General features: G+C 41.2%; 1 protein-coding gene across 2 annotated transcripts; it reads left to right on the forward strand.

Annotated features, from left to right (window-relative positions):
* Window positions 1–16: 16 nt before the first annotated feature.
* taok1b (TAO kinase 1b) lies at window positions 17–25,638 on the forward strand. Of its 2 annotated transcripts, none has more exons than XM_051402186.1 (21): window positions 17–615; window positions 11,278–11,536; window positions 12,127–12,198; window positions 12,905–13,006; window positions 13,105–13,150; window positions 13,245–13,341; window positions 13,427–13,540; window positions 13,908–13,999; window positions 14,420–14,513; window positions 14,885–14,966; window positions 15,662–15,829; window positions 16,085–16,291; window positions 16,858–16,992; window positions 17,171–17,407; window positions 17,587–17,715; window positions 18,665–18,748; window positions 19,002–19,121; window positions 19,200–19,439; window positions 19,552–19,764; window positions 20,220–20,402; window positions 21,349–25,638. In XM_051402186.1, exons 2-21 carry the CDS (start codon window positions 11,405–11,407, stop codon window positions 21,847–21,849), a joined length of 3,048 nt encoding a protein of 1,015 aa, XP_051258146.1. In that variant the 5' UTR covers window positions 17–615; window positions 11,278–11,404; the 3' UTR covers window positions 21,850–25,638. The 2 variants fall into 2 exon arrangements, with proteins under 2 accessions (XP_051258146.1, XP_051258147.1); XM_051402187.1 differs by lacking the exon at window positions 17–615 and adding an exon at window positions 1,072–1,196.
* Window positions 25,639–25,733: the final 95 nt, after the last annotated feature.

The following is a 25,733-nucleotide window of genomic DNA, read 5'->3' on the forward strand; positions in this document are numbered from 1 at the left end:
GAAGGGGGGGGGTCAACATTTACCCTGGGGGCTACACCTCGACAGCAAGACTCTCCAAAACCTGTCACATGTGTAACTCTCGCCTCAGTTAGAGCCGCCTGTGCGAGCTCCACGAGTCTGTGCTCCTTTAGATGAATTTGCTCCTTTACTCCTTCACGATTGGGAAGGGAGGTGATTCTCCTCGGCCGCCATTTTTAGGGAACTGCCTATCGAAGAGAGAAACTTTGCCTGCTCGTTAGCAGCTAGCTAGTTGGCCAGTAGCCTGTCTGACTGCCAGTTCGTTGTGACACTGAACGCCTGACAGTCGTTAGCCGGGTCAGCTCGTCTCACGTTGATATAAACGATCCCTGCGGGCGGCCAGTGTACATGACACACACATCTGTTAGTGCTGAAGTGGACGCTTGAGGTCGACTTGAAGTCAGCGTCGTCTGTACATCGGGTACGGCAAATTAGTGCGATTAGATCGGCGAATTAGCATTGCTAACTTATTAGCCAGCGGATTCCCACTTTGATTGCCTCGTCTGTGATTTAGCGTCAGCGACTGTGTTCATGGTGACTGGATCAATCGGCCACTTACACCACACTGCTCGACCTGTGTGGATTCATCTTGACCAGGTGAGTTGGTTGCTAACTCTAGCTTTCTGCTAACTAACGACTGCTACCGTCAGATTTGTTCCTGCTGCAGTGGAGCTTCATTTCAGCGTAGGTTAGCTTGCGAGCTAGCCAGCTGTATTGGTTGCTATTCGCCAGCTAACAGAAAGTTGTTATAAGTTGTACGGTCTGTCGCATCGACTGCTTTCAGTCTACCTTACTGGGCGACTTCAGTGGTCCCTTGTTGGCGCAAAGGGGGTTTATTTTGAATGCCAATGTCAACACATCAGCGAATAATACCAGTGTACGGACAGCAGCACTAGCGGGCTCAGTTGTCAGTGTTTTGTTTTGTTGTAAATAATGTTAACATCGCTTTAACGTTACCCGAGGAGCGTTAGCTCGCTACGTTAGCTTGCTAATCCGCTTTATGCAACTATCGTTGCAAGCAGTGCCACTCCCTCGTTTTTGTTTTTGTCCACTGTGGCTGTACGTTAGGTGAAACTCACGCTTTGAGAAGGGGTCTGTTTGTTTGTTTTTTTTAAGTTTGGTTATCTGTAAAGGGTCATCATGAGTCGCATACTGTATGAACAGCTAGCAGTGTGACGGTAGGTGACATTGGTCGAGCCTATTTCCATGTCTGTCGCACGTATACGTCCTGACATTGTGTTTACAAGCAGCATTAGTCAGTTCGGGTCCGATGTATCATCGTGGTTCTCACGGTGAGAGCGACAAGCAGAGCTCGCGTCCATCTGCCGCTGATGGTTGTTTTTGTGCACAGACGTGAGTCGCATTCCTCGGTTTTCTGTGTTGATATTGCGTAACACTGGCTATCACTCGGCAAGCTACTCTTCTGCTTGGCTTTACTGTTATCTGTGACTTCGCCGCTGAACTTATGCATGACACACAATGATTTACCATAACACTTTCAGCTGTGGTTGAGTCTGTGTACCGTTGACCTAACCAAGAGATTGCGCACTGTTGAGTGCGTGAAGTGTCACATTTGATGTCCAAGGGTTTGATGGATGATGCATTTCCCAACACCTACACGTTTGTGTGCTGGCTCTTTTTGTTAAATAAGCATTGCAGTACAATATGAGCAGTCCACCCTGTCTTTGTTTATGGCTTTAGACCGTCCGTGTTATAAATGCAGCTTATGGGCAGGTACTACTTGTCCTCTTACTCTGATATCACAGATTTCTGCTATTCTGCCCTGTCCTTGCCTCCCTATGTTCTCTGTAACCTGTGCGGATCTGCACACCTGTCATTTGTTCATTTATGTCTCTGCATGCTTCTCAGAACAACAGTGCATTCACAGGCTGGAACAGCTCCCCTTCTTTACTCTCAAGGACTTGCTGCTAGCTGATGGCGAGAGGTACGCAGCTGTTATCGACTGTGTACGTCTCCGTGCAGGACAAACCATTTCTAAGTTGTGTTTTCCTGTGTGCCAGTGTTATATCAGGGGGTGCTGAATATGGGCGCACTGCATAATGGATTTAAGTGTCTCCCAGGAAAAATGGATTAGACACTGGAGCAAAGCCTGCCCTGCTTGCTAAAGTCGAGATCCAAGTCAGTCAGTGACAGTCAGCCACTGCAGAACAAGTGCTCATTCCACAGTATGAGCCACTGCAGCACTGCCACCATAACTTTATTTGTTAATGATTTTAATTATGTAATGTTAGGACCAAAGGCTTACTGATTGCAATGCTACAGTGATTTTATTATATGAGACTTTATTGACTAACCTGACTGGCATTTTCAGTGTCATGGCTATGTAAAAAAATAAAGTAATAAAGTTATGGTGCTCCTCCTTTTTAAAAAGAGTTCCTAAGCATCTGCTCAAGGTCTTTGATTGACACCGACTGCTGAACAGTTGGAAATTAATAGCATATTTTATGAGTCACACTGAGCTAGAAAAAAAAATACACAGTAACATTTCAATCACCTGATCTTCATCGTCATAATGTTAAATTAATACCAGTTTTTAGCGGTCTAAATAATTCTGTCTCAAGTCCAAGTTACTCCTATATGTGGTAGTGCTACTGTCTGATTTGACAAACCGCATCCAATGAGATTACTTTGTAAACTTGGGTGTTTGGATGCTTGTATGTCTTGTTGAAGGTGCCACAGGGACATTATCTTCTCTTCTTTTTTTTACCTAAGTGTCTTTTGTTCAGAGGAAACTTGGTATGTTGTTGATATTAGTGACATTTATCCCAACAGGAAGACTGTAAATGGAGCTCTGTGAGTGAAATGGGATGGGTCAAATCCTCTTAGTGTTAGGTCACTCCATTCCTCTCTTCTGTCACCATCATCTCTACAGCACCACAAAGCGGGATGTGTTGTTGTTGTTGACACTGGGTAGCAAGAGAGCTTTCACTTCCTCCACTCAGTGAAAGCCACAATCTGTAATCAGTCTGGGAAGCAGAAGCATGGACACCCCACCCTCCATCTTTGGGGATAGAAACATAGGGCCTGTCCTCACGAATACGTTTTTCTCGAATCCGGATAAATACTTTATCGTATCGGCCTCGCGTCCAGACGGATACGGCGTTTTCGGTGTGTGAAAACGTTATTTTTTGGAAACAGGTCCCAGAGTTGGAAAATCCGAAAACGTATTAGCCCCGCCTCTCTAGCCTTTAACCTCAGCCGCCGCCGCTAGACGCATCATAACAACAACAACAACAACAACAACAATGGCGGACTACTACTACTTGTTTGTAAACAGTGCATGCTCCATGGCTTCTCTTCCGGTTTTAGTGTATTGGTGTGGCGGCGTCACAGCGCCACATGCAGGCGTGGCATATGCACTACAGCGTTTTGGGTCGTTTCAGTGAATCCGTGTGGACGCAGATATTTCTGGAAACGACATCGTATTGGGTGAGGCCGCGTATTCGTGAGGACATGCCCATAGTCTGTAAGCCATCTGAACAACAGCACACATAGAGGTCATGAAACTAACATTGTCGCTGAACAAACAGTTGTGATGTTGTTTTGGTTGATGATCTTTAAAGTAGGTTTGCACCTAACGAATCTTCTCTCTCCCAGTAGCCGAGTCCAGTACCTATACTGATTCAAGGACAGTCAGATTATATACTACTTCACTTTATCTTTTTAAAATCTGAACACCTCAAAGGACCTGATCGGGCCATTCATTTATGTTTAAGGTAGGGCAAGGGTATACATCATTTCTGAACTGTAAGTGGAGAGGTTCTTCTTTTAAGACTTTAATTGTTGTTATAATGCTGCATTGCTACAATTTGACAGAGAGAGAGAGAGACTAAGAAGTATTTCATATGAACTAGTTAAATCTGGTTGATACACAATCATTTAATATGATGTATCAGCTCAGTGCATTCCTGCTTTGAATTATTTAGCAATACAGCATTTAGTATCTTGGTGAGGACATTTTGAAAGTGTATGTATGAAAGTGTGTCTATATATATGTATATATATTGTTTGTGTGTGTGTGTGTGTGTGTGTGTGTGTGTGTGTGTATATAGCAATCCAATCATATAGCTTTTATTTTTTGTTGAGGTGTGTATGTATTTGTGAAATGAAGCAAATCGAAAAGACTACTGAGTTCGAACAGTTCTTTAAAAAAAAAATCACTCTACACACCCACACAGGTGATTTCAGTTATTCTGCTTGATGAGATTTCTTTTCAGGTTGAATCTTTTGCTGAGGTCAGCTCCATGTACCTAAAAGAATCATAACGTAGTTCCACCTTAACAGGTGCAACCAAACCAGGAGAGTCAGGGAGATGTCAGTCATGAGGTCATGAGGAGGCATAATCAGATAAAATAACTAAAAAAGGAGGTATAGCATGGATGTATAGAGGTGAATAGAGAACTGTGATGAATGTTTTAGGCTGGGTTTTAATAAGCTTTGCCTGAAATTCATAATGACTTTTCTCTTTTGTACACATTTTCTCTGCATTTTGATAAACCAGCGAACAGCAGTATTGCTCCGAAGCCGATCCTCTGTAGCTGACCCTGTGCAGCTAAGAGAATTTTACTACTGCGATCAATAAAGTATTTGATTATTTATTATCCCTCTCCAATCCTCTCTTGCTCATCCTCTCCGTGACACCCCTCGCTACTCAGCTTTTGTGTATTGGTTGCCTCTTCATTAGGGCTTCTCTGTGATTTTTACAGTGCAGAGGAAATCAATGAATACATAATACAACAAGAGAGAATCCATTTTCTCGAGCAGTAAAGCAAAACAACTTTGGGTGCATTTCTTGAACACACTGGTCTGTGTGTGTGTGTGTGTGTGTGAGAGATGCAGTCCAGTCCAGCTCTTGCAGAGTCAGTCTTGTGACTTAGTGTTCAGTGCTGTGTTTCATTGTGTGTCTGTGAGAGAGGGAGATTGTATTTTTGTTTTTCTTCCTACACTGTATTATCTAGGCTATTAAAAATGTATACACAGTCCAACTTAAGTCAAGTGTTGTGTAGTTTAATCCCTCTAAGAGTAAACGAAGTGGCCAGGGAGTGTGTTTGTGTATATACAGTATATAATGGTGTCTTACAATTTTCTTTTTTTTACCTCATGCTGCGCCATTAAAACGTCTAATAAAATAAACATTAACTAATAAACATTACAGCTCCACCATCCTGTCCTGTCATCAAGAAAAACTGCCATTCTTTCTTTAAATAATTTTTTTCAATTGGTTTTTCCTTTGAGTTAACACTCCCTCCCCACGTTTGTGCCATCACATTATCCACTTTCAAAAGGAAATCCAGTTAAGGAACCAAGATGCTCTTTAAAAAGAGTTTTTCTTGTTCATTAGTAAGCATGACCACCTTCCATCTCCAGTCCACTGAGCCACTGTTGTAACAATGCGACTCATTACAACCTATTAAAAACAAAATATTAATGAATAGTATTGGTTAAAGGAAACAGTGAAGGCAGCCAACATTGTCTAAACAAAATCTCACTGGAAACAAGAATAATCAGAATCATCAAATGTGTCTGTCTACGTATTTATGGTACCTGTACATTTGTCTTTTTTAAATTGTAAGTAAAGTTATTTTGGTTCTTTCGTAATGCCAAGATCCCAGAGTCATTACAGGGGCAACAGAGGGGAGAAGCTGAATAGACCTTTTTTCAAATACAGGTGTAAATAATATAATTATTAATTGCTGCATTACATTATTAGTTCTCCTGGTGCTTTTTCTGCTGTATAATGTCAAAATCAGTGAAAAAAGGTCCATGGTCTATCTATTTATTTGGGAACAATAAAGAAACAAGCTTTAATGCTGACAAGGCTATCAAGGTTTGGGTTAGCAAGATTTATTAAGACATGTACATATGTAAAGTACCCATACCTTGCTCTCAAGTCCACTTTTGTGTAAGTTTTTTACCTACATCTTTCATTTAAAATGCAAAATATTCTTTTAAAGGACACAATGCAGTTCATGTTTCTTCACATTTGTTCCTTTTTCCTATTTTTAGTTTCCCCAGTATTACTGATATAAATCTAATCAATTTACACATCAGGTGTAAAATGAACCACTACTCTAATGTCCAGGCAACACACTTCACATTTTAGCATCAGAAAAACATTACTATTAGAACAAATAACTGTTAGAAAATAGTCGAGTAACATCTGTAAAGAAATGAGGCCATTTCCTTACAGCAATTACCAAAATCCTTTTGAGACAAAGAACAAAATTTCTGAAGTGAATGCTGCGTTAATTAAGAGGAATTAATCATACTATTGCTATAAGGAGGCTAATAATTATCTGTTTCATCTGTTCATTGTAATTGCACTTAGGCATCACATTTTAATTAGATTAAGTGGTAATTCTGTGTTTGGCTGGCTGAATATTTCCCACAGTAAATTATCATTAAATACTAGCAAAAGGCAAGCACCAACCTAGCTTGTGATTGTATGGCCTCACATTGTAGCCGTCAGTGAAGTCAGCGTGTGCTGAATCAAGTAAAGTATTCATTGAGGAAGTACAATCACATGTTAGGTGGGAAAAGTTCTTAAAAAAGTACAGAAGCTTTGACAACGGTGTATTAATAACTTTGTTTTGTTGTTGCTGCTGATATTCATGCTTTGTCAGTATATCCTGCTGTTTTCAGGGGGAAAGACAGTCGGTAACCCTCGAAATGAATCATTTAGAGTACAGAAGTGATTTTACTTTGTCAACAGTACTGCTAAGGCTTTCTGCCTTTCACACAAAAATGACAAAAAGAAACCTCAACCCATTATGCATTTATAGCCAAGTCTCTGTCTCTCTCTCTCTCTCTCTTCTCTCTCTCTCACTCTCACTCTCACTCTCTCTCACACACACACACACACACACACACACAACACACACACACACACACAGGTTGCCTTTATTTGACAAAGACAGCTGAAGTGAGATAGGAGGAATGGGATGACATGCAGCAAAAGTCTGCGGGTTGGAATCAAACCCAGTCTGCTGCAGTAAAGACTCAGCCTTAGTACATGGAGCGCCACATCCATAATGTATTTTATATCCTGTCTGCGTGGTTCACTGTGGTAAAGCAGTAAAATGACACATTTGAGTTGTTGCGCTGTGTGGGTCATACTGTCAGGTTGCGAAACACTTATTAAAGATTGCTCTCATGCATTGCCTAACTCTGGAACACAGTTCATTATCAGTTTCATTATTCAGTATCAGTGTAGTTGCTTAGACTTTTTCAAAGATGTTCTGCGTGTTTGTAGCGCAGTATCTGTGGAGGGAAAGCCAGCACTCCTTGCCTCTCCTTTAACTTTCTATAGGTCTGCCATATTCACAGTGCATTAAGAGCACTGTCCTGCTAGAAAATCAATAATTTCCCCACATTAAGTCTGATTGGATGGCATGTCTTTACAGAAGAAGGTAGTCCTTGCCTTAAGTCACTGTGCACATCTCCAGCTCAAGACGTGGGAAACATAATATTCTGTGTTTAATGCACAGCTGCATTAACCTGCCCTGCTTTCTGAAAGCAGCTTTACACTTTTTTTTACTTTTATATGGCTTCTTTCAGTCAAAGTTTGATTATGTTGGGACATATTTAGCAGCCAAGCATTATGTACTACAATGCTTATCTCATAAGTAAGTATTGTAACACTGTTCACTAGAATCCAACATAAAAAAAAAACGTGTGTTACTAAAGTTTGTTCCCAGCAGCAGTTTTTAGCTTCTCTCCACTAAGATATTCGTTGTCCTTGAGGGCTGTGTGTCTGAGTTCCTCTCTTCTTTTTTTTCTCAGTCAGCTGGATAGCTTTTTGAACAGGACAAACCTTGTGACATTCAGCCAGCAGTGTGGTTTTGGTACAGCAGGCTGTACTGATAACTATAGTCGGCTAGGTTAGCGGTGCTGCCGGGCCAAAGATAAACTGAAAGAGGAGAGCATTTTCCCCACTGACTGTTTATGTGAGGTGTGGAGAAACAGCGAAGGAGTTGATAATTGTTGCACTGTGCATGAAAGCTTCTTAAGTTAAACCAGCTGTGTGACAGCTGACATAAAACAAAAGATCGGATCGGATCAATAAAGCTCAACATAGCCGTTACCGATCAGTTAAAAAATACCTTGATCGTTGAGATCGGATCGGGACATCCCTACTTTGTACATTTCCTTTCCATTCTTTAGGTTTACCCCTTGTATGGGGTCACCAATATGATCTTTGGAACATAAATCTTTCAGTGGACTTTCAGTATTGTCATGACGTATAAAGGAGTTTAATTACCTTAGGTATGATTTTATATCAATTGGCCGTATTGTGACAAAAGCCCTTAACTGCTGTTTAGTGACCAACAGATCAGATTGGTTACATTGGGCAGCTTCCAGGCGATAATGTGTGTGTATAATCTGTATGTTAAATAACACATTGAGCATCCGTGGAAGACACATTTGACATCAAGCCATAATTTCACATAAGACAAATTGTAGTTTATAAAGCAGCTGATGCTGTGTGGGACAAATTATGAAAGTTTTTCTTAATTAATCTCCTGGGCCTGATTATATAGCTGCTGAAAGGTTAAAGTGTATATTCAGGGAACAAAAATGCTGTGGGTTAAGCCCCCTAGAGTCAAAAATCATTTTTGGAGTTTCACTGTGCAGAATGATGTTTGTGCAGAGTTTGACACTAGATGGATGTTTACAGATTCATCTGATGAAAATGTGCTAATTGAAAATCAAATTTTAAAGATTTTAAGAGCCTATGTACATGATTTGTGACATCACTAATAGTTTGGAAGTAAATGTTCAGGTCCAATGTTCAAAATATACAAGTGTGATGTAGAAATATGAAGCCACCAGTGCACATACACTGAATGGACTTTAGTGGAATAAGAGACCTCTCTTGTTTCTAGCAGGAAAACTTGAAAAGATAACTTCTTATGGCTTTTAATGTGAAAATTGTGAAAAACATGTTAGACTATTCGTACGTATGTCTTAATACTGAGGATGCACGCGACTAGTCAACTAGTCTGTTAAATGTCTCACTAGTTGACACCAGAAATACTAGTACAATGCTGGTTAATTGCGTCTTTACACAGCCACCCGCTACTGTCCAGATTGTCCCACTTACAAGTTATAGTCATAACATAGTCATTATCGCGGTCTGCTTTGGCATTCTACCAGCCGATTTCACTCTCTGCCTATCTAACTTCACACAACAAATTGGCTTGAGTTGGCAGTATTCAGGGGAAAGAGGATGGTGGGACTGGTGTTAAATAACCAGAGTATGGTAAGTTATGATGCTCTGAGAAACTATCCAATCACATTACAAAACAGCCGTCAGCCTCGCTGTATATGCTGACTGACAGCCAGTGTTTCTTTAGCTAATGTAGCGTTGGCTTACCCGCTCCCTGAAAGCTGTAACATTATCCGCTGTAACATCACATCAGCGCAGATGCTGTCATCTACATTTTGTCGTTCAGGTCACAAAGTTTATCCAGCCAGCATGATGAAGCAGTCATGAGTGATCTCTCTTTGCCTAATAACATGAACAGCATCTTCATTTGCTTTCTAATCATTCAAGGCATTTTCCGTATGTTATTTTAATAATATCCCAACACATTTACTGACATTTAAACTAGTGCTGTCAAAACTACAACACCACACCGGATCTAGCTAGACCGGAAGCACAACATCAGGCACGCCGCACACACTTGTTTAAGAGTAGTAGACGTTACGTTTTGAGTGGATGGAGAGTGCGAGACACCGAAATGGATGGATTCCTTGTTATCTGAAAATGTCAACAGGCTTGTCTGTTTGAGTAACTGGCTCAAAACAAAGAAGTAGTAGGCTTACCTTTTATTGGTAACCGTTACTGTTCACTCTTTCTGAAATAAGAGGCTGGGTTGAGCCTCTGGTGAAAAAAGAGCAGTAGCCTGACTGCTATGTTCAAAGCAAACTTGTATTAAGTATTAAGCCATGGTTTAACTGCACGATAGGCTGAGTCCTAGTTTACCTTACATGTGCACTTTGTAATTTGATTTTGTATCGCCCTGTTTTGATCCCTTAGAAAGGACTGTTGAAGGGGCTGTTTGTGTGACAAAGTATTTTTTTCACCCTTTTATTGATGGACAGTGTTACATTGTGTGAGACATTATTTGCTCCAAGTGAGAATGTCAGTGTGAAATTGAACACTACAGTATATGCCAATGATGTTTTCAATAAAAACAACATTTGCACAAAGCAAGCCGATCCACTTTTCCATGTTGATAAGAGCATTAAAATGAAAAAAAAAAATGGGACAAAAAGAAATCAAGGGACATTTAGACATGCATGTTACATGAATTAACTAGAGTAAAACCGATGCACCCAGTTTAGAGTACACAGTAAATATTGACCCCAGGTCCTCTAATTGATCATCCAATGCAGCTCACCCCTCATTACTGTAGGCAACCTCATAGCAGTGGACATGAAATCAATCTTTGAGCTGGGATATTAGCATTGCCCAGTCATTCCAGTAACTGAAGCAATCTGAACTGATGCACTTCTGATGACTCTGCAATTCGTAGATTATATTAGGGTCAGCACTTGCAGGTGTGACCAGTGGCTAACATCACTGTGTTTTGAAGTACTTACTCTGACCTTTCTGAAGAAACTTTGAATGTGCTCTCTTCAGTCAGTGCGGTGTTGCCACCAAGTGGGACTGCAGTACTCATGTGTAAGTCATTAGGTGGGATGTTTACTAGGCATGGTTGTATAATGAACAAGGAACATACAGAACTGGGGTCACTGTTAAGTTTTTTTTTTTCTCACTCTAAAATATATTTTTATTTTTTATTTGAAGTGAATTCAGAAGTGGTTTAACAACACTTGGTGCATGAACACATGAAATCACCGAAGTAAAAAATTACAAGTTTGCTCCACCCGACCAATGTAGAGTGGTTTTGGAGTAACACCCTTTTTCATACTCTTTATCACAGCTTTTACCTCCTTTTGTAGTGTATCTTTGCTGTGGGATGTGGTTGGAAGATGGATGAAGAACAGATTTTGATCAAATGTGACTTGAGTGCATCATGTTTTAGATTTGGATATGTGTCGCATTTAATTGGTGCTAGGATTTTCTTCCTCTCCTTTCAAAATTGACTTTTCTCACTGATATCTTTTTAACTCGCATCAGCTGAAACAAATTCATACTGTGCCGGATCAGGGTGCTAATAACCCTCTCTTTCTGTCTTTGTCTCCCCCTCACCCCTTCTGTCCATCTAGGTGCCCATGTGCTGGTTCCCTAGGCCCATCCATTACTGCAGATGAATCTTCAGCTGCTTTGGCGTAGCTCAGCACCCAGATAGTCCCATCCCCTTTGCGTGGGTGATAAGGGACTACATTTTACAGGATGCCCTCCTCTGTAAGGGCAGGGAGCCTGAAGGATCCAGAGGTGGCTGAGCTTTTCTTCAAGGAAGACCCAGAGAAGCTTTTCTCTGACCTCCGAGAGATTGGCCATGGCAGTTTTGGCGCTGTCTACTTTGTACGGCAACTACATCCTCACACTGATTCACACAACAGAGAAATTCCCTTGATCTTATCTGTGGATGGAAATGATATATGTTAATCAGGGATGCAATCAGTTAAATACAGAAAAAATGTCAGTTCTGCGTCAGTAAATACAGATTCTACACTGTAACATGGCGATCAATTTTGTGATCCAAATTTGTCTCAATATTTGATTAGCTGCTGTGTTCCTTTCTGTGAATAATACAGTCACTCAAGGCTAATTAAAGATAGCAACTGAATCAATTTGCTTGAATACATCAGTGGGTTTATAACGTGCCAGAGTTTGTCTCACAGTTATAAAAAGTGATGCTATTTGATCCTCAATAAAGAGCAGAAACGATTTGAACAAAGTTATTTTTTACAAGCTCATGATGGAGTTTAATAGCACCAAGGTACAGCGGAGTGCTGTGACTCACCCCAGCTGTCTGATCTGAGTTCTATACATGAACACTGCACGCAGTGTGGTTAAAAAAAAGTACAAGAGGTCTTGAAAAACCACATCCTCGATGAAATGCTCAAAATGTATACTGACACTGTATGTGACTGATGATCTGTGTTTCCCAGGCACGGGATGTGCGCACGAATGAGGTGGTGGCAATTAAAAAGATGTCCTACAATGGCAAACAGTCTAATGAGGTGAGACAAGATTGATTTATATTTACATAAAACTTCAGACTTCGACCCTAAACATTTTCACACCGTACATTCACCATTAACTCTTTATGCTGGCACTCATGGTGACAATATGAAACATGGCTTACTTAACAGTAGTTTGGCCTGGTTTCATCAATAAGGAGAATAAAGAAGCAGGCCTTGAGCTAAGCTGTTTACTCAGCAGCAGTTCAGCCAACTGTGGTTAAAAAGGAAGCCATTGTTTGTGTTTGAAATGCTCACATTTATAGCCTTTTTAAAATAAAATATTAATACATTACTTATATTTGGGGTATTAAGCTTCATATATACATTATATCATCATACAACAAATGTTCATGAATGCTGATATCAATCAAAATATTAACTTGGTCAGAAAAAGAACTGCTGGACTACAGTATTAATGTAGGGTGTCATTGCATTTCTGATTGAAAAGCACCAAACAGTCTGTCTTACACTCTCAATAAGGTCACCCCTGTGTGCTCATTTTCACTGTTGTCGTCCCAGATACAGTCACACTCTGCTCATGATTTCAGATTAGCTATAATCAGATTACACATAATCTGGGAAGAGAACCACCTTACCCCTATTTGCAGTGAAAGACAATCTTCTGCACACACATACAGTCACCTCTAGAGCAGAAAGCCAAGCGTTGCCTGATCTATTTTTAAGTTCCTTCTTTACCCAACAGAAATGGCAGGACATCATAAAGGAGGTGAAGTTTCTCCAGCGGATCCAACACCCCAACAGTATAGAGTACAAAGGCTGTTACCTCCGTGAGCACACAGCATGGGTGAGTAACTCGTATACACATGCAGAATGGGAAGATCTCTTACATGTTGCTCATTCTGAGGGGCTATATGTGTCTATACGTTTATTTATTGTCTCTAGCTGGTGATGGAGTACTGTCTTGGCTCAGCCTCCGATCTGCTTGAAGGTGAGTAGGTGTTTCACTTTTTTTAAGTCAGTGAGATGTAGAATGTGAGCTCACAGAAAGCAAACATGGACAACAATGTATCTTTTTCCTCCAGTACATAAAAAACCTTTGCAAGAAGTTGAGATTGCTGCCATTACACATGGTGCTCTGCAGGGGCTGGCCTACCTTCATTCCCACAATATGATCCACAGGTGAGCAAGCTTCTCGTAAACACTACTGTGTATCCCCCACATACGCCCTTGCTCTGACTCGCATATATGTTTTTCTCTTTCTCAGGGATGTGAAGGCAGGTAACATTCTGCTGACTGAGCCCGGGCAGGTCAAACTGGCAGACTTCGGCTCTGCCTCCATTGCCTCACCTGCCAACTCCTTTGTGGGAACGCCATATTGGTAAGTGAAAACTGAAAGAATTGAAAGTATTATTAGTCTATGTGTTGAAATACAAAATTTGACTTTTGACTATGAACGGTTGCTAGTTGAGTGTCTGCCTAAGGAAGCAGTAAAGTAAAAAACTGCCTGCTCATATATTCAAATTCAGGATGATTGACTATTTTGGTGTTATTTATGCTGCTGAGAAACTACTTAGATTAGTCATGATAAACACAATTATTTAATTCCCAAGTATAAAGTGACAGTGTCTTTTTAGTTCTGACACACACACACACACAAGTTATCTCTTTTTAAAAAAATAGTTTTAACCTGCTTTTTATTTGTTTTTCTCACCCCCCACTTTATGTTTTTCCTCCACTTCATCCAGGATGGCCCCGGAGGTGATTTTAGCTATGGACGAGGGCCAGTATGATGGGAAGGTGGATATTTGGTCCTTAGGTATCACCTGTATAGAATTAGGTAGGTGACAGTATGTGTGTATTGTGTCTATTAAAATGTAACTGCGGTAGAAAGAGTATGCTTCAGTACATAATCTGTGATCCAAATGTTACCAAATCATGACCCTGCCATCCATTCTGAACACAGGATTCGCAATCACTGATTCACAGGTCTATGAGGACTAACACCAGAAACTATATCTACTGAAATAATCTGATAGTCTGACAAAGCTTTGTTCGATGGATTTAGTTTAATTTAAGGTTTGGTGAAACAGTCATGTTTATGAATTCAGCAGTAAAATAGGCCTATATTTTAATTTATGATCAGTCAAGAAAGATAAATGCTCATCTTAACCTTTAACTCTTCAGTTAGTTTATATGTGAATAAACCTGTAATTTATTAAGAAGGAATGAATGTTGATTGTTGTCATTTCTGCTCCAGCGGAGAGGAAGCCTCCCTTGTTTAACATGAATGCAATGAGTGCCTTATACCACATAGCGCAGAATGAGAGTCCCACACTGCAATCCAGTGAATGGTGAGGTGTCACACAACACACACACTCACAAACACACACACACACACACACACACACACACACACACTCACACATTTACTTTCATGTAGCCCGATGACTCCTTTCTCTCTCTATATTTCATGATGTTGCACTGTCTAGTCGATGTCAAGTGTATTTATTGTTCCGATGTAATGGTGATAAAGATTTGTTTCTGCGATTAGCATGTTCAGAAATTCCTTGCTAACTGGCTAGCTTCTTTGTAAGTTGAACAGACATCACTGTAATTGTTTTGTATGTTTTGCACCTCAAATGATGATGTTGACTTTTGTTAAAGGCTAGCTGTAAAGGTGTGTGTTTTGTTTTGACCCTCTATCTTGTCATCTCTGTTCCAGGACGGATTACTTTAGAAACTTTATCGATTCATGCCTTCAGAAACTCCCCCAGGACAGACCACACTCTGATGACATGCTGGGTGTAAGTGCACGCACATACTGCACATTACAAACAAAAACCGAGCAGGGTCAGTGTGTTAAGATGGGAGATTGACATCTGGTGATAAATCTCTCTGATGTTTTTGCTCTGTTCTGTCCCCCATAAGCTTCTATTTTGATTCACTAATCCTCTACTTCCTGATTCACATACACACAATCAGAACATGTACAGACACACACACACACACACACACACACACACACACACACACGCACAGCTCGGTTTTGTAGAAAGAACACAGATGTAATTACTGTTGAGATGTGACTTCTGCATCCATCGTTAAGTAACTGAGCAGCTGTCACTTAACCCACTAATGGACTCAGTATTGCTAATGGAAGTTGTCCTCGGGGCATGGAAGCACTACACACTGTGTCTTTCTTTTTTAAAAGGCAAGTTCCAAAGCAGTACATTTTCTTAAACAAGTGTTACAATCTTATTTTTAGCTGCTTCTCAATGTGATCTTCTTCAAATCAACTTCTTGCAAAGTGCACAAAGAATGTTTGAATTTGTTCTGTCGATTTTAAAGATGAACATTTCAGCAACGCTTTTAGAGTCGAGAACAGTTTTATTGTGTTTTTCTCACAGTCATTCACCTCCGTCCTCTCCTCTCTTTCTGTGACTTCTCTATTTACAATGTTCTGTCTTTTCCTTCCCGTCACCCCTCTCCCCCTCTCCAGCATGCGTTTCTGCAGCGTGAACGTCCAGACTCCGTGCTGATGGATCTTATTCAGAGGACCAAGGATGCAGTGCGAGAGCTGGACAATCTGCAGTACCGCAAGATGAAGAAGATCCTGCTGCAGGAGGCCCACAACGGGCCCACAGCAGAAGTCCAGGATGGGGACGAGGTATGTGGATGTTTTTTTATGTTAAATCAAACTAAAGCTAAAATATATTTTTTTGTTTTGGTCTTTTTTTGATCATAGAAACACATTTGCCACTTTCATGGCATTCGGCATCAGAAAATAACTGAGCATGCATCGGTTTGTATGCATGTCTGTCTGTGTCCTCTGTGTCTCTTGTTTCTTTCTCTTCTTTCCTCTCTGGCTCCTTCTCTCTCCCTTGCTTGTTCCCTCTCTTCGCTCTTTCCACTTTGTCTCCAGGAGCTAGAGCCGGGAGGTGGTCGGACAGGAACGGTGAACAGTGTCGGCAGTAATCAGTCCATACCCAGCATGTCCATCAGCGCCAGCTCCCAGAGCAGCTCTGTCAACAGTCTGAACGAAGCGGCCCAGGACAGCCGCAGCGAGCTGGACCTGATGGAGGGAGACCACACAGTCATGTCCAACAGCTCCGTCATACATCTCAAACCGGTGGGTAAAGTAACACAGACATACCTGCTTAGTACTGCACCAATTTCACACATATAGAACAGTTTATAATAATGTCTTCTGTGGGTCTGGTGGGAGCTTTGTTTAGTCTGAGTAAATTACTTTAGTGGCATTAATTTATGAGTAACCCTGCATTGCAAATTGTAGACATCAAGTTTTAAAGACTTGGGCTATTTAGAGAAAGTTGGTATTGAGGTGCATTATGGGAAATCTAGGATCCAGTGGTTTTGGAGTTTGAAACCACACTAGGGACTTAAAGTCGGGAAATCTTGGCCTCTGCTGCATAAATTTTTTAAATAATTTAATTTATTTACTATTTTTTAAAATTAATTGTTTATTCTTATGGCTTCTCCAAAAAATTTAAAAGATTCTGTGATGTTTCTTTCACACTTTGGGGTACAAGGTACTTTCTGATTCTCTTCTGTTCCGTCTTGATCTCTTTCCCACTTCATCCAAAATCCTCTAATGCACCCAATTCTTTCATTTTTTGTATTTTAGGTGTACTGTTGCAAAAATAATATGTTTATTCCGCTGCCTTATGTCTCCAGGAAGAAGAGGAGAGTTTCTCTGGGGAGCCGGCAGCCACCAGTCAACCCTCTGAGCCGCAGCCAACACCTGCTCAGGCCCCAAGGAAGCACTACCGCAACAGAGAGCACTTTGCCACCATACGCACAGCGTCACTCGTGAGAACACATTTGCTTACTTCTGCATGCATCTCACTTACTTATCTCACTTGTATTTAGTTCTACATTTAAATAAGAAAAATTTGAGTAACAAGTCTTTATCCCTCCCTACAAACTCTCTCCTATGTCTGAATCTAAACGGACTCTGCTGATTCTCCCCCACGTCGACATCTTGCAGGTGACCCGTGAGATGCAGGAACATGAGCAGGACTCGGAGCTGCGGGAGCAGATGTCGGGATACAAGCGCATGAGGCGGCAACATCAGAAACACCTGATGGCCCTGGAGAACAAGCTGAAGGGGGAGATGGATGAGCACAGGCTGAGGCTGGACAAAGAGCTGGAGAGTCAGAGGAACAACTTCACCCAGGAGATGGAGAAACTGCTCAAAAAACACCAGGCGGCCCTGGATAAAGACGTATGTAGACAAACAATAAAGAAAACTACATGTACAAAATACTAATTCAAAGGAAAAATACAGTGGCCTACTGATACTTACTGTAATTAAAAATTCAGCTGTTCCATTTTTCAAAGAATGTTCCTACAACTGAAGCAAGTGCTTTTTTTTATTGTCTCTTTCTTTTGTGTTTGGTTTAGCTGAAGACGTTTACCAACGATGAGAAAAAGTTCCAGCAGCACATCCAGGTGCAGCAGAAGAAGGAGCTTAGCAGCTTCCTGGAGTCACAGAAGCGGGAGTACAAACTACGCAAGGAGCAGCTCAAAGAGGTAACACACTTGAACCGCACTGATGACCACAACCTATGATGATTTGTCTATGACTAAACTAAACATACATCATTAAGTATATACTTGGACTTCTTTAGATGTGTATTAAAGGTAAACACCTAATGCACTTTATATATGAAAGGCTGAACTATGTGTGTATGCCTGTATAATTTATCTTGTATTTTGATGGTATGTTTTTCTTGGTTGAGATTGTTTTATGTCCGTATTGTTGTGAGGATTGTGATGGGCCCAATGGGACTTCACTATTGATCATTGTTTTGAGTAATTGATCATTTTTTTCAAGCGAACGTTTTGACAATAAGCTACATCAACACAACGGTATGTGGAGTTAAACTGGACAGCCCCAATAACCTCTGAATAGTTATACTTATTGTTAAATTGCAATGTGAGCGGCAGCCAACGGGGATGCATTATGTCGGCAGGATCATTTAAAAGGCAACCGTGACTACATTGTGCGTCTGCCCCATTTCTGATACCGTGGCGGCAGAAATTTAACAGCGGAGGGCCGCCGCTCCAAAATCAACATAGAGGAAACACTGTATTGTGTTGTATTGTCTGACAAGCAGTCCTAGAATCAAGAGATATTCATTATCCTGTATGACAACAACTCATTAGCTGGAACCAAATGATTTTTTTGCATTTTTTGCTTAACAATGAATCAATCAATTTAGTTTTATATATCATTGTTCAAACTCTAGTCAGTATAATCATACCGCACAAAACAAACTCACAGGAAACTGTCTGTGTGTTTATTTGGACTTTTTATTTAGTAACAGAAAAATAAGAAATTTTTGAGCGCTTACCCTACACGTTTTAATATTTACAAATGTCAGTATGCTAAATGCTGACAAACTGTAACATCCATCAAGCTCAATTATGACAGTCCCCTGACAAACTGAAATAAAACTAAATAACACCTGTGTGGCAGGAACTGAGTGAGAACCAGTCGACTCCCAAGAAAGAGAAGCAGGAGTGGCTGTCCAAGCAGAAGGAGAACATCCAGCACTTCCAGGTTAGGATCTCTCACACAATAATGCACGCTTGCCAAGACCAAATGATGATTTTTTTACACAGGCCTGGCAATGAATTCACACAGTCGATATTGTTAAATATTATTATTTAACAATATCAATTAGTAGAACTTTATTTCACAGCCAAGTACTAACCACTCCTGTCCCTGCTTAGCTTCCAAAATGGAAACATTATTTCCTTTTTGAGTTGTGTTGAAATAAATCATATTAATACCACTTGGCGGCAACTTTCAGGCAGAGGAGGAGGCCAACCTGTTGAGGAGACAGAGGCAGTACCTGGAGCTAGAGTGTCGGCGGTTCAAACGCAGGATCCTCATCGCCAGACACAATGTGGAGCAGGATCTGGCCAGAGAGGTACTCAGTTGCTCTTACTTTGGTGTTTGACTTTATTTATTTGACTGCAGTCGCACAGCAATTTCTAATCTTTCTCAGGAGCTGAATAAACGGCAGACACAGAAGGACCTGGAACACGCCATGCTGCTCAGACATCATGAATCAATGCAGGAGCTGGAGTTCAGGCACCTGGGGACGATCCAGAAAGCGCGGGCAGAGTTGATCCGGACCCAGCACCAGACAGAACTCACCAACCAGCTGGAATACAATAAGAGGAGGGAGAGGGAGCTTAGGCGCAAGCATGTCATGGAGGTCCGACAGCAGCCCAAGAGCCTCAAGGTACATAGACCGATGGATGCAGTTCTGTATCTGACCCTAATATAAACCACACACACTCCTGTACCCAACACTTACAGCGGTTAAGCTTTTCCTTCCTTTCCTTCTTCTTCAGTCTAAGGAGCTTCAGATTAAGAAGCAGTTCCAAGAGACTTGTAAAACCCAGACCAGGCAGTACAAGGCCCTCAGAAACCATCTGCTGGAGACTACACCCAAGTCTGAACACAAGGCTGTGCTCAAGAGGCTGAAGGAGGAGCAGACCAGGAAGCTGGCCATCCTGGCTGAGCAGTATGACCACTCCATCAACGAAATGCTCTCTACACAGGCTGTGAGTACAAAACAAATTAAGCTAAACAGCAAAAGCAAAACTATTATTTACATCTTGAAATATCTCATTTAAGAACATATAAACAAGACTAAGACCAAGCATTTGATGATAACTTGTGACACTTGACAACTTTTTGTACCTGTGCAAGAGACAGTGGGTTTTTTTGTACGATGGGGTTAAGTGTTTGTCCTTTCTTGCCCCAGCATGTCCCAAAGTGAGAAAAGGTCTTTGTTAAACATTATTAGGTCCCACATGCTATTAGATGCAGGATATTTGAGTTCAATGTCCCTGCCAGTTATGAATATTAGTTATTCTGTATTAATGGCTTCCTGAAAGATCTCTTTTCCTTGAACAAATATATTGTATGTCACTGACATTGTGCAAAAAACAAACAACCATGGCAACATTTCTTATCTCTCTCTGTTTTTGTCCTCCTTACTCTTTTTCTTCCTCAGCTGCGGTTAGACGAGGCTCAGGAAGGCGAGTGTCAGGTTCTAAGGATGCAGCTGCAGCAGGAGCTGGAGCTGCTCAATGCGTACCAGAGCAAGATCAAGATGCAAACAGACGCTCAGCACGACAAGGAGAGGAGGGAACTGGAGCAGAGGGTCTCTTTGCGTAGGGCTCTGCTGGAACAGAAAGTAAGAAAGGCCCTGGACTTTGTTTGGTGTTGTCTATTGTCAGGATGTGTGTTAATAAATTTGAGTGACAGTAGACACTAAGGGCCGATTCAGACCCAATCAGGCGTTGTAGGAAGGAAGTAGAATCAACTTTTGGAGAAACGTAACCTGACGTCTGCCGATCAGACCGGTCAACCTGCTCCACACTGAGCCTGAAATATCACTGAAACATCCACTGTCCAGACTGAGTTCATGGACCAAATTATGATACTCTCTCAGCTGTGTTTATTTTGTGTACCCAGCTTCAACTTCTGTCTCTGGCTACAATCTATGCTGCAAAATAGCGATTACAAGAAGCTTCCTTAGGTTTGTTTGAGAGAAAAAAGAGCTGTGGTTGAGCTACATAGACAGTGGATGAGAGAGAGCGAGAGTGCCAGTAGAAAACCTCAGAATCAAAGAAATAAAATTGATTTTCTGATTGCTTACATCCCAAAGCGCACACACACACACACACACACACACCACACACACACACACACACACTACCGCCTGATGCTTGATTTGGCCTGAATACAAGCTAATACTGTGTTTTGAAGTTTGGTCATGGGAGTAGTACCCTTTTTGTTGATATTCACATACTCTGTCTTTAAGTTTAAGCCATTCAGCCCTTTCTTAGTTTCCTCTAATCATTTATTTTATCAGTATCAGCTGTATGTTCTCTACTTGTGTTTTAAGAGCAATAGTACATAGTATTGCAGTGTGTGTCTATTTGTTTTTTAAATTCTTATACTTATATTGTTCTCAGGGAAAACATTGTTCCTTCTTTTTGTCAATAATATGAAGAATCTAGTTGGGTGGTTAATTAAATGTTCTTTCAACCAATCAGCTCCTTTAAGAGCAGACAGATGGCAGAATTGTGCACTTGCCATTTATTTTGAACTCATTTGTTCACTGTTTATCTCCCCAGATCGAGGAGGAAATGCTCGCCCTGCAGAACGAGCGCCTGGAGCGGATCCGCTCCCTGCTGGAGCGTCAGGCCCGAGAGATCGAGGCTTTTGACTCGGAGTCCATGCGGCTGGGCTTCAGCAACATGGTCCTCACTAACCTGGCTCCCGATTCCCAGGGAGGCTGGGGGGGAGGGGGTGGAGGAGGCCACGGGGCTCAGGGGGGAGGCCACTGGCCTGGGGGAAGTGGAGGAGGCGGCCACCATAGTCATCACCACCAGGGGGGCTCCAGCTCACAGCAGCCCTGGGGTCACCCCATGCTGGCTGGGGGCCCACCGCCCTGGAGCCTCCACCACCCTGGAGGCGGGAGTCAGAGGGGGAGCGGAGGAGGGGCAGGAGGGGTGAGGAACAGCCCACAGGCTATGAGGAGGACGTCATCTGGGGGGAGGAATGAACAGGGCATGAGCAGGAGCGCCAGCATCACCTCTCAGATCTCCAATGGATCCCACCTGTCGTACACCTAGAACACACACACACACACACACACACACACAAGCAACACAGTAATTTGTCCTCAAGGAACATTCTTGTGAGCTAACACTGTACACACACACACACACACACCATGCATGCACCGCACATACTTTACATACACTTGTTGATGTCTTGACACACACTGCACAGTATAGAGATTGGGTTTACTTCAGCCCAGTTTCTCTCCCATCACCACTGCTCTCATACATCAGTGTACTGCTAGCAGCAGTTTGTGGAAACCCAAAAGTCTTGAGACTCAACCAAGATGGCTGAGGACCATATACAGTATGCTAGAGTGCAATAGTGTCATTTTTTACTTTAGCCTACAGTGCTATTTTAAGTGTTATATATTTGCCATGTTAGTCTCTGTTGCCATAGCCAAAGTAGTATATTCATATTATCTATCATGGAGTTTATTATCTAGAGTTGGTGCAGTATACTGTTTTATACATATGCAGGGTAAATCTGATGCTTTCAGATGCTGTGGTAGCACAATAGGATGCATCATGGGAACATTTTAATTCAAGTTACCAATTTTTTTTTAAATAACATTTAAAAAGTTGTCCTCGTTCAAATTCCTTCAAACTACGTCACAGCTCAAGATTTAAGCACAGACTGAAGGAGACAGTTTAATGAGATTATTGTTTATGTGCAGTTACGGGAAAATGGGAATGCAGGAGGTCACGCATGGGTCTGATTTAAGACTGATGACTGAACAGGCAGGTTGAGAACAGGTTCGACACGTCTAGAAGGAAAACGAAAAGAGAGGGAATGTTGTTGTAAGTGAGCATCGGTGGGTATCTCTGACTTGAAGGTCATAGCACAAGGAGGGCTAAGGTGTGACGAATAGCTAAAAGTTCGCAATCTGTCATTCCAGCTGTCATGGAGCTTATCCTCCTCCAGGGAGGAAGTCTAACCAGTGAAATCACCTGGTGCAGTGTTTTACCGAACCAAAAAAAACATGTACTATCAGTCCTCAATTCCACACAATTTCGTAGTTCTTGAAGTTAGGAGTTATTGTGTGCTGCGAGCAGGGCTGCAAAGATGCCAAAGGTAAGGGTGCAGAACCTGTTTTGTCGTTTTAATTATCCATGCCAACATACTGTTGTGTGTTTAATGAGATTGTGCCAGAGATGATGATTTAGAATAATACCATGCGGCCAAGTAGATGCAATTGTTACTGGAGCCATATCTCGTGCACACTCGGCCTTATAGGCTCAGCTCTTGGGTTTCCACAGACCTCTGCACTTCACCCACACATGCCCAGGCGGACGGCCCTCACGACAGGGATGGGTTTTCAGCAGCGCCTAACCTACTTTAATAGTTTCAGAACTGTTGTTTACTCTTCGCTTGTTCGCAGTCATTTACAGGACAAATTTAGCGCCGTGTTAGTCAGTTAAAGTGAGGCACTTCGCAGTTAAAAAAAAAACTTTCTTCGACAAATCGAACAATGCCTGTTGGCCTACCTCAAGAAAACTCAAGTAGAGCTTCACCACAGGGTTTCGTGACTTGACAATGACTTGCACTTCGGCACAGGCCTTCTACTCCACACTAAATATTAATCAGACATATTTACACACACACACATACATACAAAAGTTAATAATTTGAAAGTATATCCCTTTGCACACTTGGCTGATGAATGCATGTACATGGGTAGATTTTATGAAAATGGGATTTGGGACAAAAAAAAGCGAAAGATAGTGCACTTAGCAGTTGTTAGCTGAGTTGTCTCACTGAGCAGCATTTGTGTGGAGGCAACGATATACATATCGGTTTCCTAAAAATATCCCTGTGTGTTTTTGATTTTTAAAAAGTTCATTGTAAAAAGAAAAGAGATAGTGGATGAGCAGGGAGCGTGATAAGAGGAGCTTCACTCGCCTTCCGCTGGTTGGTGACTGCTGAATGTCTGTCTTAGTGGGCAGATGGGCGGTGATGCTGTGATCTTCGCTGCCATGCCCCTGCAACCATCCCCCAGTCTGACACCCCGCTCTGTCTCACCCCTGCTGACCCCGATGTCATGTTCTGACAACCGATCTCCCCCTCGTCTCCCTCCACCTCCATTTCCTCCCCTCCTGAGCCTGGTGTGGTCGTCACCTCCTCCCTGATCTATTTGGAAAGAGCTCTTCAAGTGAAAGAAAAGAAGAAAATATATGTATAGAAATCTATAATAATAAAAAAAAGGATTATAGAGATAAAGGTGGAAGTCTTAGTCTGAAATGCAGAGCTTTATGCATTATATGAATTTCAGAGGTGGAATGTACAGGAAACTGTTAATATTGTATATTTTGAATTTGAAAATATGTAAATCTAATTGACAAATCAAAGACAAATTAACCTGTTGTGATGCGGACAGAGTGACGTGGTTTTAGACCAGCGGTATTCAAATGAACAATTCTACAGCCGCTGGGTTTTCACTGTCTTACTTGCAACTGTGAGTTCTGAAACATGTTACAGAAATTCTGTTGTGAATAATAACACAACTCTAGATTGCCTTGAGTAAATGGCAATATGTTTTGTTTGATGCTGAATGAGGATGGTTTTTGCACAGAATCTGAAATGTAGTTAGGTGTAGCCTTTGCTTTAGCAATGGCTATATTTTACTGACATGATACCCAAAATAGTGGACTTAACCTGTCTATTTAGGTTTTTCATGGTATTTAGACATAAAGGTAAGGTTATTATAACATAGAGGAAATAAATGTCTTTCAAAGATCTTTAAAAATCTGAAAAACTGCTGAATTCTGAAATACTTGGTTGCATTAACAATACTTGGTGCACTCCACAAACCTGAAAATGTTTCCAAATTCTTGCACAAGACAGTGAAAATATATCTGTTGTTTGATATCTACGAAGGGTTACTCTTAGGTGTTGTGGGGTCCACTGATATTATTTGGACTTTTATTTCTGATTTATGAAACATGCACCCTTTCTTTTTTGTTGTGGTTATACACAAAGCATTTTCACACTGCACTTAAGTATTTGCCTTTTTTGTGTGTTTTTTTTCTTACCACCCTGCACTCAGAACTCATAACCCTGTTGTTTTGTTGGCTCAGTTCTCAAAACAAAACAAACGAACAAAAAAAAAAAAAAAAACAGGATGTAGTGGTCCCACTTCAGCCAGTATGCCATAGTACCCAACATCTTTTTATCAAACTTTTTTTTTCAGTTCTGTAGTGTTTTATTTCCTTTTATGCCAGAAAGGGTTGTTTTATTTTCCAGATGATGTCTGCAGAGGGCCAAATGATTTTTAGACCTTCTGTTGTGTTTACTAGAACTTTCAGGTGTTTTTTGCGAGGCAGTCGGGGCAGAGTCTAGCTTTAGACCTTGGTCACTCTGAACTGGATCAGTTGCACTGATTGCACAAGTGATTGACCAGATTAAAGAGTCTACTGTGATCCCCCTCAGTTGCGCTGAGGGACAGCTGCCATTGGCTGAAAGTAGGCGGAGGGCAGGGTTACATCTCTGTACAGTATTGTGTATCAGTATTCCCTTTATCTCCCCCTGTCATTTGGTCGATCTTGCTGTTTTATTCTCCGTAGTCCAGAGACCTGTATTAAACTGTATTAAATTGTATAGATTGTGCAAAAAGCTGAATGTCGCATAGCAGAAGAGAAAAAGCTATTCCTTACAGATGATAAAGTGATTTAAAATGTATAAAAGAAATTCAGAAACAAAGTTTAGGGGATACATGTAATATTTTGTTTGTAATTACTATTTTTTGTTGGAAGAGGGCTACTGGATAAAGAATCATCTGTAATAAAGTAATTTTAATATTTCTTTGTCCATATGTGTTTTTGTGTGTGAGGAGCAAAACAAAGCTAATTGTTAATCATATAACAATAATTTAAAGCTTAAAATGTCATCCTATACT

The sequence above is a fragment of the Dicentrarchus labrax genome, unplaced genomic scaffold, assembly GCF_905237075.1.
Source record: "Dicentrarchus labrax unplaced genomic scaffold, dlabrax2021, whole genome shotgun sequence".
Lineage (NCBI taxonomy): Eukaryota > Metazoa > Chordata > Actinopteri > Moronidae > Dicentrarchus > Dicentrarchus labrax.